General features: G+C 55.1%; 1 protein-coding gene across 3 annotated transcripts in view; it reads left to right on the top strand.

Moving 5' to 3' along the window:
* Positions 1-12,743, top strand: part of STK10 (serine/threonine kinase 10) — a 52,821-nt gene that overhangs the window by 23,139 nt on the left and 16,939 nt on the right. The window contains exons 1-4 of one of the 3 annotated variants that reach the window (XM_072872512.1): positions 8,199-8,306; positions 8,612-8,660; positions 11,036-11,185; positions 12,599-12,671. In XM_072872512.1, the coding sequence (XP_072728613.1) occupies positions 8,615-8,660; positions 11,036-11,185; positions 12,599-12,671 (269 nt within the window). In that variant the 5' untranslated portion in view covers positions 8,199-8,306; positions 8,612-8,614. Of the gene's footprint in view, positions 1-8,198; positions 8,307-8,611; positions 8,661-11,035; positions 11,186-11,218; positions 11,710-12,531; positions 12,672-12,743 lie in introns of those variants that run through there. The other 2 variants (XM_072872509.1, XM_072872510.1) reach the window with 2 other exon arrangements.

Here is a 12,743-nt window from a genome sequence, read left to right as displayed (position 1 = left end):
GTCCAGATCTGTCACTTATCTGGGCAGCTTTTGGACAAATGGCCATCTATGTTCTTTGTGCCGCACTTAGTATTCGCTGCAGCCAGCCTTTCTGGACCAGAGGCATCCCCTCCATGGGTTTTGTGCAGATCTTGGCCCCTCCTGCAGATGCTCCTGACCTTGTCCAAGTCCTCTCAGTGCTACAGTAACATGCGGAGTTTGAGAACAGAGCTAGCTGTTGCCTCTGTCCTTTATTTTCCACAGGGTGTGTATTATGGGGCTGAGCAATAGTGTGGCACAGCCACCAGCAAACTGCTGGGTGACTTGGTATTGAAGAACTGGATGGGAAAGCTGGCATTCAGCAGCTGATGAATGACTCGCTGGCAACAGGGCAGGAAACTTTCTGCTCTTCTAGAACCAGGACTGAAGGCTGCAGGAAGATGCTTTGCTGGACTTGCTCAGTCTCCTCTGCCTCCAAGTCGAGACCAAAAGCCCTAGGGACTGTCTGGGCTCTTGGCTTCCCACCGTTCCTGCAGGGCTTGGGAGGGAGCCTGTCTCGCCTGTGGTGCGTGATCCAAACGCTGGGAGGAGAGACCTGCCTTGCCATGACTCCTCCATACTGTCGCAGGCGGGGAGGTCTAGACCGTTTCCTCCTGCGTTCCTGCTGCCGCCTGCGATGCCAGGGGAGTCATCCTGTGCTAAGCGTGCCATGGTGCCGGTGTGGGCTGTGTGGGGGGCCTCTGGGAACCCTGGTCCTGCCCTGGGCTCGGTGCGCTCAACAGAGACTCTGTCCCACACTGAAGCCAGGAGGTGTTTTGTGGGTCGGGGGTGCACTCAGGGGTGCTGTTCCCACAGTGGACTCCTCCTGTGCTGTCGAGGGGGTGTGTGAGGTCTCGCGTGCCACTGGGACCCCCACCCACGTGTTTGCTCTGCAGGGGTAGAGGAGCGGGAGGAAGGCACCGCAGGCTGCGACTCCCTTTCTGATGGCGGAAGGGCGGCACCGGGCTTTGTGGCCGAGCCTTCGCCCTCGACGGCCGCGGTGCAGGGAGCTCAGTGAGCCGCCCCCGCGAGTGGGGCTGGGGGCTCGGCAGGAGGGACCCACCTGCTGCATGTCCCCTGCCTGTGCCCTGCTGGAGGGGCACCAGCGGGGGCTGCCAGGGAGCAGGGAAGGGCTCTGCAGCCGTTACTCAATGCGGCTGTCTGTTGAAATTCAGGCAGTGGTACGTGCCTTGCGGTTTTTGCCCGAGGTGATGCTGCCTCGGAGTGCTACCTCGGCTGCCTTCTGGCCTCCCAGCCACCAGTTTCGCTGCGGTGGGAGGAGGATCCAGACTTCCCCCTTTGGGCAGTCCCCTTACAGAAAAGCAGGGCCTGCTCTCTTGCTGTAGCCTAAAAAGCAGCTTTGTAAAATTCACCATAAGGGGGTTTCTTTCCCCCTTCCCTCCTGCACCCCAGCATGAGCGGGGTCCTCTCGCTCCCTTGCGCTGGGGCTGAGCAAGTTGATGGCTCCTGCGTGAGGTGGCTTCAGAAGTGGCGTCCGTCGCCTGGATGTGCTGAGAGGAAGAGTGGGCTTTGGCTCGCAGCACCACTGACGCAGCAGACCGGCCCAGCAGGCAGGGTGACTGCAGTGGTGGGCAGCATGGGGGATGCCGACACAGCACCCGGGGGCATCGAGGTTTTGTAGGTGGGAGTCCCCGTTAACTGTTATGCACTGTCCTCCCCACCCACCCTTCACGTCGGGCAGCTTATCTCTCTCTGCAGCACCAGGAGAGCCTGGAGGCAGCCAGGGCCCCCGGCTCACTCTGGCTCTTTCTCTTTTCTCTTTCCCTTTGTTGCATTTTTGCTGAATGCAAAGGATTTCTGCCCCCCACCCCGCTGCGCTGCCTCTGAATCACAGGAGCGGTTGCTGTTTGTTGTGTTTCTTCCTCTTTTCCTGTAAGCGGGTGGGCGATGCCAGGAAAGCCCTGCTCTCCCCACTGCGGTACCCACACAGGCACGTCTGCCCCTGGTTCCTTCCTCCTGACTCTCCCTCCTGGGTCTGCACATGGGGGACAGCCCAGGGACCTGCCGCCCTCTTCCCACTGCAGTCTCCCTGCAACAGCAGCTCTGCGTGGAGAAGGACCAAAACCTCTGATGGTGAGCGTGGCTGAGGCCAGCTGTGGCACACCCCGCTCCTTCTCCATTCCCTGGTCGAACTTGGAGAACACAGAGATGGAAGTGACTGCTGCTAATGGCAGCATCCCCCTAGGAGCTTTGTGCCAACTCAGCATCCTGGAGAGAGGGGAGGTGGAATGGGTGTGGTCGCTGGCAAGGAGGTAACCTCGAGAGCATTTCCCTTCACCAGCTCATTCTATAAATGGAGCACAGTTTACCACATTTACTTTTCTTATCTCCCCAGTCCCTCCATGCCAATACAAGGCAGGAGAGCTGGTGGCTGTGCTTGGAGGGTGCTTTTTGCTATGGGTGACGAGGATGCCTGTAAGTTGCCCCACGAACGTGGCAGAGCCACGAGGCTGTGCGTGGGTGATGGAGGCTGCTGCAGCAGCAGGATGCTGTGGGTTACCTTCTCCCCGGCGGCAGGCAGCTGCTTAAACAAACAAAATGAAACCCTCTGCTGCAGATTAGGAGAGGAAATTGCTGAAGTACTTCAGTTTTGAAATGGTTTCTGGGCCAGGCAGGGTGGATGTGGGGGCAGATGGATCCTGGGGACATGGGCAACCTCCCATGCCTGCTGGCGCTCAGGGCTCTGTGGGAGGGGAGGTGGCTGGGTAGTTACAGCGCTTAGCAGGGCGTGCACCCACGTAGTAATGGCCTGGGTGCTCTGGAGCACCACTATGACTCCAAAGCAATGGGCTTATTCAACGTGGAACTGCAAAAGCAGCAAAGTCACAGGAAAAGCCTGCAGGCGCCTGCCACCTCCCGTGACTTGGGAACGACTGGGCTGCCAGCCAAGGGCTCCTTCATCCTAAGGGGACCTGGTGGCCTCCCTGGGCAGCCTGCTGGGCTCGTGGGAAATGCCTGGCTGCCCAGGGCCAACACTGCTGAGATGAGCTGCCCCCAACTTTCCCAGCTGATGGCTGTTTTTTTTTCCCCCCTCTCCCTTACTGACTGGAAGAGGCATTTCTCCAGCGCTGCTGCAGAGGGAACAGTTCGTGGGCCTCTGCCCTCTGACATGCCAGTCGGATGAGTAACGCTCAGCTGAGGGTGTGTCCTCTCCTCTTGACTGGACTTCAATTGCAAACCTCAGTTCAGGGACATCAGCTGTTCCACCCTTGGGCGACTGTGCAGTGTTTGGTAAAAATACCTTTCAAGATAAGCTTTTTAATTTTTTTTTTTTTTTTATGTTGTAGAAAGTTCTAGGAGTTCAAACACACCCAAGAGGCAGGACCAGTCCTGCCCAGGGTGGGAGGAGCAAGCAGGCTCTCAGTCCTACCCGGGAGGACTTCAGTACCTGGGCAGGAGATGCTGCTCCTGGTTTGTCAGACCCACAAACTGCACTGGGCTCTAATCCGTCCTCGGTTTGTTTTCTGGTTTGGTGTCCCTCTGGCCCTCGCCTAGTGTAAGGTGCTGGAGGGATTCTCCTGGCGCAGTGTCCGATCTGCTGTCTTGAGCTGCAAAGTCATATAATGCTTTTTCATAACATGTAGTGCCCCCTCCCTTGGGTACAACTCGAAGACCTGTGTCTTTAAGAGCACTTAATTTAAGCCATAGCTGTTTCATACCTATGTACATATATTTATTCTCCTGGGCAACCCCAGGCTCACTGGACCCTGCTTCCTCTCCTCCCAGGCAGTCACTTATTACTCCAGCAGCCCAGATAATGGTCCCAGCCCTTCTGCATGCCCCACTCCCACTCAGGCTACAAAATGCTTCCAGGTCCTGCTGTGCCTAAAGGCAGGATTAGGATGAGCCACGGAAAAAATCAAGGTCACCAGTCCTTTTACTTGTGTTGGATTTTTGCTTTCAAATTTAATTTTGCCTGTGCAAAAGGTTCTTGAAAGGGAAAGATTATGTGGCTTCTGCATGCAGACCTCTTAATGCTGTTTCACTAAAGGTATAAGAGAAAAGGGCCCATTTTGTTAGGGAATAGCAGCATTCAAACTGTGGTACAAAGGTTTGAGAGGTAGCAAGAGCAGATTCCTTTCTCTGTCTATAAACCGGCTGCCCAAATCTGTTCCTGTGCGTGCAGCTCGTGCGTCCCCGTTGAACTGCGAGCGAGTCCAGCGCAGTGGCTGGGTTTCTTGGCCGTGGTGTAGAAGGTGAGACTGCGGGGCTCTGCCTGCGCGGGAAGGCAGCCGTCAGTCGGTCGTGTTGCTCGGATAGCTTGGTGATGGGAGCAAGCGGCAAATTTTGCATGTGCCTGCGAGGTGTAGTTGCAACTGCCTGTGGACTGAAAACTAAAATGCTGATAGCATGTAATCCCCAGGATTTATAATGGCTTTGAGGTGGCAGCAGGAGGGGAAGCTCCTGTTGCTGCTGCGTGTCCCCCCCGGGAGCACAGTGCAGCAGAGGGGCCAGGCAGCCTCCGGCGAGGAAGTCCCTGGATTTCTTGTGCAGAGGAAATCGTTGTAAACAGGATGTTTGCTCCAGCCCCATTCCAGGCTGCTCGCTGCAGACCCAACAGCGGGCCCTCAGACCCCCCTTGCCCAGACCCCGGGCAGGGGGAGGAAGAGGTGTGGGTGCTCCCCCCAATTCTAATTAGTGTGAAGGAGCCGCTTTCAGGATGTCAGTATCGGGGCAGAGACCCCCATGGGTGTCATATCTCTGGTTCACAAGACCACACGAGCTTTTATGGGACTGGGTGTGTGAAACCTCTGTTTTGCAGTGCTGCTATGGCTCTGCAGTGAGCCCCATGCTGAGTCCCAGGTCTTACAGGTCGCAGGGGCATTGCTGGGGCTGGCCGAGCGCAGCGCAGGCAGAGCCCAGTGCGGCATTGGGAGGTGAAATGCAGCGCCGAGATTGGCACTGTCACTAGAGCGGTTACTGCTCCAGCTGTGGCTTGGGGACACCTCAGTAAAGGGATAGTCAGCCCATATATTGAAGCCCATACATCAGTCCTAAGCAAAGAGTTAAACTCTTTGCAGCCCTTGGGTAAATCACCAGTCTTCTGGCTGCACAGATGCACAGGCTCTTGTCAACAGGTCTCTTCTAGGATCCTCCCAGCTCGTTCCTCATCGTGGCCAGAGTGGCTGGCTGCCCTCCCTGGGGTGTCAGTGACCTCCCGACTGTCCCCCTCCCCGCTGCGGGCCTGGGAAGGGTGCCTGCATGGCCCTCGCTCTCTCCGAGCTCCCTGCATCCCCCAGCTCGCACACGGAGACGGCTGTGTGCTGCTGCCACTGGGCCTGCCTTCTTACCCGCTTCAACAGTAAAACGTTCTTCAGGCTGGCCCTGCTCCTGGAAGGAAGTGTGCGTGGTGTATGAGCCATGGGATTGCCAGTGCATTTATTTAAATCAGATTTTCTCGGCTGAAACGAGCCCATTAGGTTTTTGGATGTTCAGACTATCTGGCCACACCTGTAATTATTCTTTGGCATCTCTGCCCCTGTTGAAAATGCATATTTTAAAGTTTTCCATATTTCCCATATTCCCAGTACCTGGCTTGCAGCCTGCTGTGCCTGCATAAACATAACACGGTCATGCTGGTTCAGATGGACTGATTTCCCTAATTTTCTCATTGCTAGACTGCAAACCGGAATGAAACTTTGTGAGATGAAATGCATCCCACACGGATCCAGAGTAGGGTGCATTGTGCTTGGCCCTTCCCTGTTTAAAAGCTCAGTGTGTGTGACCAGAGCACATTTTGGCTGGGCCAGCTGTGTCCCTGGTAGGAAACCTCAGCACAGCATCTGCCCAGGGAGGCAGGGGGACACTGCATTGGGCACCCGGGGGCTCTGCTGACTGGGGCGGCTGTGGCTGTCACCCAGCCAGCTGCCTTCTGTGTGTCCCCCCTCTCAAAATTAAAATTATGTTTCTCAATCTGGAGGCTCTGTAAGAGGAACTGTGTGAGATGCCAAGGGACTTCATTTAGTTGGGACACCCAAAGAGGCAGAAGCTGTAATGCTCAGCAAGCAGCTTTAGCAATGAAAGCACCTGGGTCACCTGGATGGCAAAGGCCATGTTAGCAGCTGATTCAGGCTGGGTTGTTTGAAGTTTTGGGACTGTTTAGATTCAAGAGCTGAGCGTGGTAGCACAGACAAGCTTCTCGCCGGGCCTTCTCTACTGATTGAACATAAGGGTGGCTGTTGCTTGAACCTGGAGACCCCCCTCGTTGGGCAGGTGAGTTCCCGAGGCGCCTGGATCGGCAGGAGCAGGAAAGGATTGCTCATGTGAGACGAACGCAACCCTGGGCTGTGATTCAGTAATGAGACAGGATCATTTGTAGAGGCAGGTTTTCTGCCAGCCAGAGCAGCGCAAAGACATGATACTCGGACTTGCATGGGATCAGGTCTGCGCTGTCCTGCAAGCTGCTGCGAACCCTGCCCGTGGGCTCGGGTAATGCAGCCAGTGGTCACTCGCTCTTGGCTGGTCTGGGCTAGCGGCAGGTTGGATGGTCTGGCAGAGGGCAGGTCCCACAGGCGGGGTTGTGGTACCATTGTGCAGAGGTGCCATCACCAGGCTGGCTGCACCAGCAGAGCCCTACGTGTCCCCTCAGCCTCCCAGAGCGAGGGAAAGCCCTTGCCCGCTCAGTTGGCAGGTTGGTGTTGGTGTGGGGCTTGTTTGGGGTTTGCTTCTGGTGCTTTGGGCTCTGAGAAGCCCAGGAAGGGCTGGTGTCCCCTGGTGGTGTTAGTCTGCTCTGACAAATGTGATGAGGAACACTATAAAAATAATTTGTTGAAATGAGCCTCCTAGAGCTGCGTTTGGGTGGTGATGGGGCACAGGGATCCAGCGGGGATCTCTGTGCCTGGGGAGACTGTGGTAGAAGGCAATTCTTGCCTTTCCGTTTGCTGGTGAAGCTGATGATGCTCTGGTTCAAGGTATAAAGTCAAGCAAGAAAAAGTGTGTTGACGTGGCCCATCTGCATGAGGGCTCTGCTGGCCCACTGGCTTCCTCCCTACCAGGCTCCTGCTTAGCTCCGAGTCAGCGCAGATTTGTTCTCATGGTTCGTGAATGCTTCAAATGTCTTCCCAATTGCTTCTCTCCATCTGCCTGCTTCAAGTGCTTTTCCAGCCCTGGCCTCTGGTTATTCTTCTTCGCTTCCTCCGACGGTGCCTGTGTTACGCTGCCCAGCCTGCCTGGGTTTCTTTTCTCAGTATTGTCTACCCTCCAACTCTTGGACCTGGGCCGATTCTCGCAGAGCAATTCAAGGTTTGCTGTGTCCCAGCACCTGATCCTGCTCCCCCTTCTCCAGAACAAAGCAGTTGTGTCTTCCACTGCGGTCCAGGTCAAGAACAGTGTTTCCCGTGTCCGTGTGTAGGAGCTACAGGACAAAAGGGTGGGTGGGATGTGGCTTGCCTGGAGCTGCAGGATTAGACCACGGGAAAGAGAGAGCTTGAACCTTGTCCCCTCGGCTCCTGGTCCGGCTCTTAGAGCTGCGTTGAACAACACGGCCTCCACTTGAAGGGCTTAGAGAGCTGTGCTGGTAAACACTGCCTTTGGTTTGTTCCGTCGTTATCCTCAAAATAAACTCTGGCATTTCACCTCTCCGGTATGTTGCCCTGTGTCGCCTCGACAAGGAGAAGAGCAGCTTGTCGGGGAGGTGAAGCATCTGTTGTCCCTCGTAACCCCTTGGCTGCTTGAAATTTTAATCTGTTTATCTGAGCAGCCTCGTCTGCCCTGAAGGGGAGGTGAAGCTGGCACCAAGTCCCCAAAGCCTCGGGAACAGCTCCAGCTGAGTTTGCGCAGAGGTGAGGGGGAAGAGGACCTGCGTCCCTGAGGTGCTGGGGAAGGGCTCACCCAGTGGGTGCTGCCCACCCTGGGGGGCAGAGGGGGCCGGGCAGGCAGGTGTGGGGGACTGGTAGGACTCCGTGCACATCCCTGGGAGAGAAACAGCAACAATCTGGTAAGTGTACTTGGCCTCTTTATTGACGTATTTTCCCCTCAAATTGCTCAAAATCAAGAGAGCAACGAACTACTGAGCAATGAGGGAGGGGAAAAAAAAAAAAAAGAAAAAAAAAAAAAATTAAAGACCCGACAGCCCTCCCCATCTCTCATTTGCCAAAGAAAATCCTGCCTGATTTCTCCCGGCCACGTCAGCTCGCAGCTATGACAGCTATCTCATCCTGTTGGCAAGGCCGCTCTCTGGAGCAGCCCTCGCTCCAAAATGCAATGGGAAAAGATGTAAACAGAGAGGAAGCCGGAGCTGAAGCTGGCTGCTCGGGGTGGGCATCCAGGTACGGGGCCAGGCAATGACTGCTGGGGCTGTCCACGGGCCCGGCAATGGGGACAGTCCCTCCAAGACGATTGCTACGGGCAGCGTGCAGGATCTGTCCCTGAGGCTTGGATGATCATTCGTGCCGGAGATGCCTGGGGGATGTGTCCTGGGGGGCACCGAAGCCTCTGCGTCCCCATGTGGGGCAAAGGGGCAGCTTTGCCATACGAGGAAGCAAAACCCAATGCTTTTGTCTCTTCCCTACCCGGTGGGCTTTGCTCAGTGAGACGTGGACCTGACTTTAATTCCTCTCTCTTTGTTTCCCAGATCATGATTGAGTTCTGTCCAGGCGGGGCGGTGGATGCCACCATGCTGGGTGAGTGCAGCGTGCAGTGCTGGGCTCTTGTCTGTGCTCGGGGCAATGTCTGCAAGGCGTTTACAGCCTTCTGGCACACTTTCAGGGGCAGCCTTCGGACAGATGGCAGATGTGGGTGCCCTAGCGTCCCCAGCTACCGTTTCTCTCCCATGACTTTGCCTATTTTCATACCCAGAGCAGAAGGTGTGGCAGCCCTGGGGTGTTTCTTGAGCTACTTTGATTTCCTTTTGTGATTTAAATGCTGCTGGAATCAGCAGATCACAAGGCATGGGGTGAAGGGAGAGTGGCTGGAGGGGAAAGAAGGCTTTAAATATTTATCTGCTGGAGGCACCAGGTGCTTGGGATCCCGTTCCCACAGCTCCCTGGGAAGGGCAGCGGGGCCGAGATGTTTAATCTGGGCGCCTGTCATGATGAATCTCCCAGGATCTCCTTGCTGACTTCTCCGTATGGTATCAGTCATCTGATGAAGCAGCAGGAGCATCTGAATAAATTGCAGTTTGCAGTAATTCCAAGAATCTTCCCATTTTTAACTCCTCCCTTCCATATAGAGCTGCTGGGTCTGGGAGCGTGTGGGTGTTCCCTAAAATAGCCTGGTTGGTGCCATGGCCCCTCTGTACCAGGACTGTACAGGCCCAGGGGAGGTGATGTCCCCTCCATGAGGTGAACACGATGTTCTTACATCTGCTTGCCTGGAGTTCCTGGGACAGAGCTGTGTCTCCACAGGGTTACTCCCTTTCAGCTCTGATATTGCCAAAGGCCTCGCTTTCTTTTTATTTCCAGCAAAAGCATGGACCCAAACTTGTCATCTTTGATTCAGCCCCTAAAACTTGTGCCTCCATTAAGGATCTTCTTTAAAGCGGGTCCAAATCACTGCAAGTAAAAGTACCTTTGCTGATGTGCTGGAGGAAATGATGCCTTACCCCGGAAAACCTCAGCAGGGGTGCCCTCTCTCTTGGGACACTAAAGCCCCCCCCGAGCATTCATGGGCCATGTCTGTGGCAGTCAATCTCTGGAGAACATGGGAGCTGGAGTGGGAAGAGGGTGCTTAGAAAACCGTGAGCAAGTGGCCTGGCTGTAGTGCCATCACCCCCCCAAATGAGGGGCCGGAGGAGTTGGGGGTTGGAGCTCAGGAGTGCTCCCAGCATTAGTAAATTCAGAGTTGCCGGATGCTGCCTGTTCCACCTCCTCATCCCCACCAGCAACTGGCATTTACCTTGGAAATATTTTGTACAAAACCTGTGGCTTGCTGCACCTCATTTCTGCCAGGTGATGCTCCAGGGAGAGTGAAAATCATCACCTTTCCCCAGGGCAAGGGAGATCTCGGTGAGGAAGAGGAGGAGGAACAGAGTGGCTGACCCAACATCCCTGAGCCTGTGGTTAAGATCCTTGCTCTGAAGCAGCATCTGTCCCAGTTGCTGGGGTTCTTCCGTCAGGTCCCATCCTGGCCATGTAGTTTGGGCAGTTGGAGTTGTCTAAGGCTTGGTCTGGTCTCCGCGTGCTCTGCTGCGCTGGAGGGGGAATCTGCGCTGCAAGGGGCTTGCAGAGGGAGAGGGGGAAGCTCAGGCGATGCTAACTGTCTGGAGGTTTGATGGTTTGCAGAGCTATTGCCTTGGAAAGCTGTCTCAGACAGTGAAGGTGGCTGGGCAGAGCTCAGCAGGGAGGTCACTCCCGTGGTCGTGTGTCCCCGCAAGCTTCAGAAATAGGGGCAGACAGCAGGGTATGAGCTGGTGTGCTGGTACCTGGTGCTACCTGAAAAAACAGCTCAGAGCAGTGGGTAGGGATAGTGCTGGTAAGTATTTTATTGCTTGTTGCTTTGGGAGGTGGTGTGTCCCTCCTGGTGCACAGGGGGGTATGCTGCATCTCCGCGGCAGGGGTAGCTCCCTGGGGAATGAGAGCACGGGCTGCATACGGAGCTGCTGAGTGTTCACGCCTGTGTTTGGCCCTGCTGCTGCCTGCAGCCAAGTTCAGCTCCCTCCTCTCTGCAGCATCATCCCTGCAGCGGGCGAGACCTAGCTTGCCTGCAGGGACCCATTTCCCAAATCAGCAGAGAAGGTACAGCTCAGATCCCCCTCACAGGCGTGCCTGGCTCCCCTTCCTCGTCCCCCTCGTCTGCTATTCCTAGGCCAGTCGGCTCAGCCGTACATCCCCAGGAGGGAGCTATAAACCAGCAGCTCCAAGCAGGCGGGCATTGCGCTGTGAGTGTTGGCTAAGGGAATAAATTACCTTAACAAGTGGATTTGCATTGGTCTCCCGCTGCTTTGAGACATGGACAGTGGTTTTTAAATGGTCTGCTGGGTAGCCCGTGCCTTTCTGCTGCTCAGGTGGAGCATCACTCGAATACCCATCCTGTTTAACGGCTCTCTCTCCTCCTGCAGAGCTGGACCGGGGCCTGACTGAACCCCAGATTCAAGTGATTTGCCGCCAGATGTTGGAAGCTCTCCATTACCTCCACAGCAAAAAGATCATCCACCGTGACCTGAAGGCAGGCAACGTGCTCCTCACCCAGGATGGGGACATCAAGCTCGGTGAGCTGCCCAGCACAGGCGTGCAACGGGCGCTCACTCGGCTGAGCTCGTTGGGAGAGTGGCCATGGGCGATGGTGCTGCTTGGGACCATTTCACACTATGCTAACAACAGGCGCTTGCTGCTGGGAGCTGGATGGTAGTGTTCGGCTATGCCCGAGTGTGGCGGGGGATTGAGGGGTGCTCTCTGCCTTCTGCCCTGCCTATGGGACATCAGCTGCTTGTCTGCTGGCTGATGAGCTCAGGCAGGAGAAGGTGGGGGAGAACTTCATGTTGTTTTGTGGGAGGCCAAATCTACCATCGAACTGCGTGCTCTGCTTAGCCCCGAGCCAGGCACCAAGACTCCCTGAGCTGCAGCCGTGCTCAGGCCCTTGATGGACTTTCCTTTCGTGAATTTGTTTAATCCCTCTTTGAACTCGATTTTTATGCTTTTTGGCTTGCTGAGCATCCTGTGCAGGGTGCCAGTTGGCAGGGCTGGGAGCTGGAAGAATTCGTCTTATCTCCAGAGCAGGTCTGGTGGTGACAGGGTGAGTTTTGCCAAAGGGTTGCTTTGCCAACTCGCTGGGGGCTTGAGTTAAATTGGTGTCCACCTGCCTGCTGAAGGCTAAGAAGGTAGCTTTGTCTGTAGGGTCTGGTCAGAAAGGTGCAGATCTCTTTCTGGACCCTGACAAGGGGTGCTGGCAGCTGTGGGGCAGTCTCGGGGTGTGTCTTGGGATGATGGAGACCAGCTAGCCTGGGAAGATGGAAACCTTCCTGTGACCACGGGCTCTGCTCTGACGTAAGAAATGGGCCTGCTGACTTGGGCCAAGGATGACCCACAGTCAGGGACACCCTGAGCCTGGGGTGCACATGGATAACAGCTCCTCTGGAGGTCATCAGGGCCATCTCAGAGAGCAAACTGACCTGGAGGAGCTCAGTACCCTCTTCAGGTCTTACCAGTTTGGGTTGGGTTGGCTTCAGCAGCTCTCTATAGAAGGGACAAAATCAGGGAAAGGCATCACACAGTGGCTGCTGTGCATGGGGCTGAAGGGAAGAGAAAGAATGCAACAGCACTTTGTTTTTTCTGCTGTAAAATGAGACTTTTTGCTATGAAATAGCAGTCCTGAAAGTAATCTGCCCCGGAGCTGCTTTTGTTTGTTTGTGGAAAAGATCTCGACTTCCCTCTAGATGCATAGGGTTTGGGTTACAGTAGAGGTGGCTTGTTATGCCCCTGTACATGGGAGGGGAAGGTCCCTGGTGGTTGTGTACCCAAAAGCAAATTTAATTTCTGATGCTTAGTTTAGAGGAAACAGCATGTTCTATCATGTTCTTGCCTTCAATATGTGTTTGCTTTTAAATCTGCGTTTCAGCCAAGTGTGCTAATTCAGAAGGGTCGTTCAGTTTTGCTATGGCATCTAATGTTACTGCTCTTTGCAGCTGACTTTGGAGTGTCTGCCAAAAACATGAAAACCTTGCAGAAGCGAGACTCTTTCATTGGGACCCCTTACTGGTGAGTGACCTGCTTGCTAAGAAATCCCATGTTCATGAGGAGCTTTGCTCTTCTGAAAATCAGGCTTGCTCA

Source organism: Ciconia boyciana, chromosome 9 (assembly GCF_034638445.1).
Source record: "Ciconia boyciana chromosome 9, ASM3463844v1, whole genome shotgun sequence".
Taxonomy (NCBI): Eukaryota; Metazoa; Chordata; class Aves; order Ciconiiformes; family Ciconiidae; genus Ciconia; species Ciconia boyciana.
This window is presented reverse-complemented; position numbering and strand designations above follow the sequence as displayed.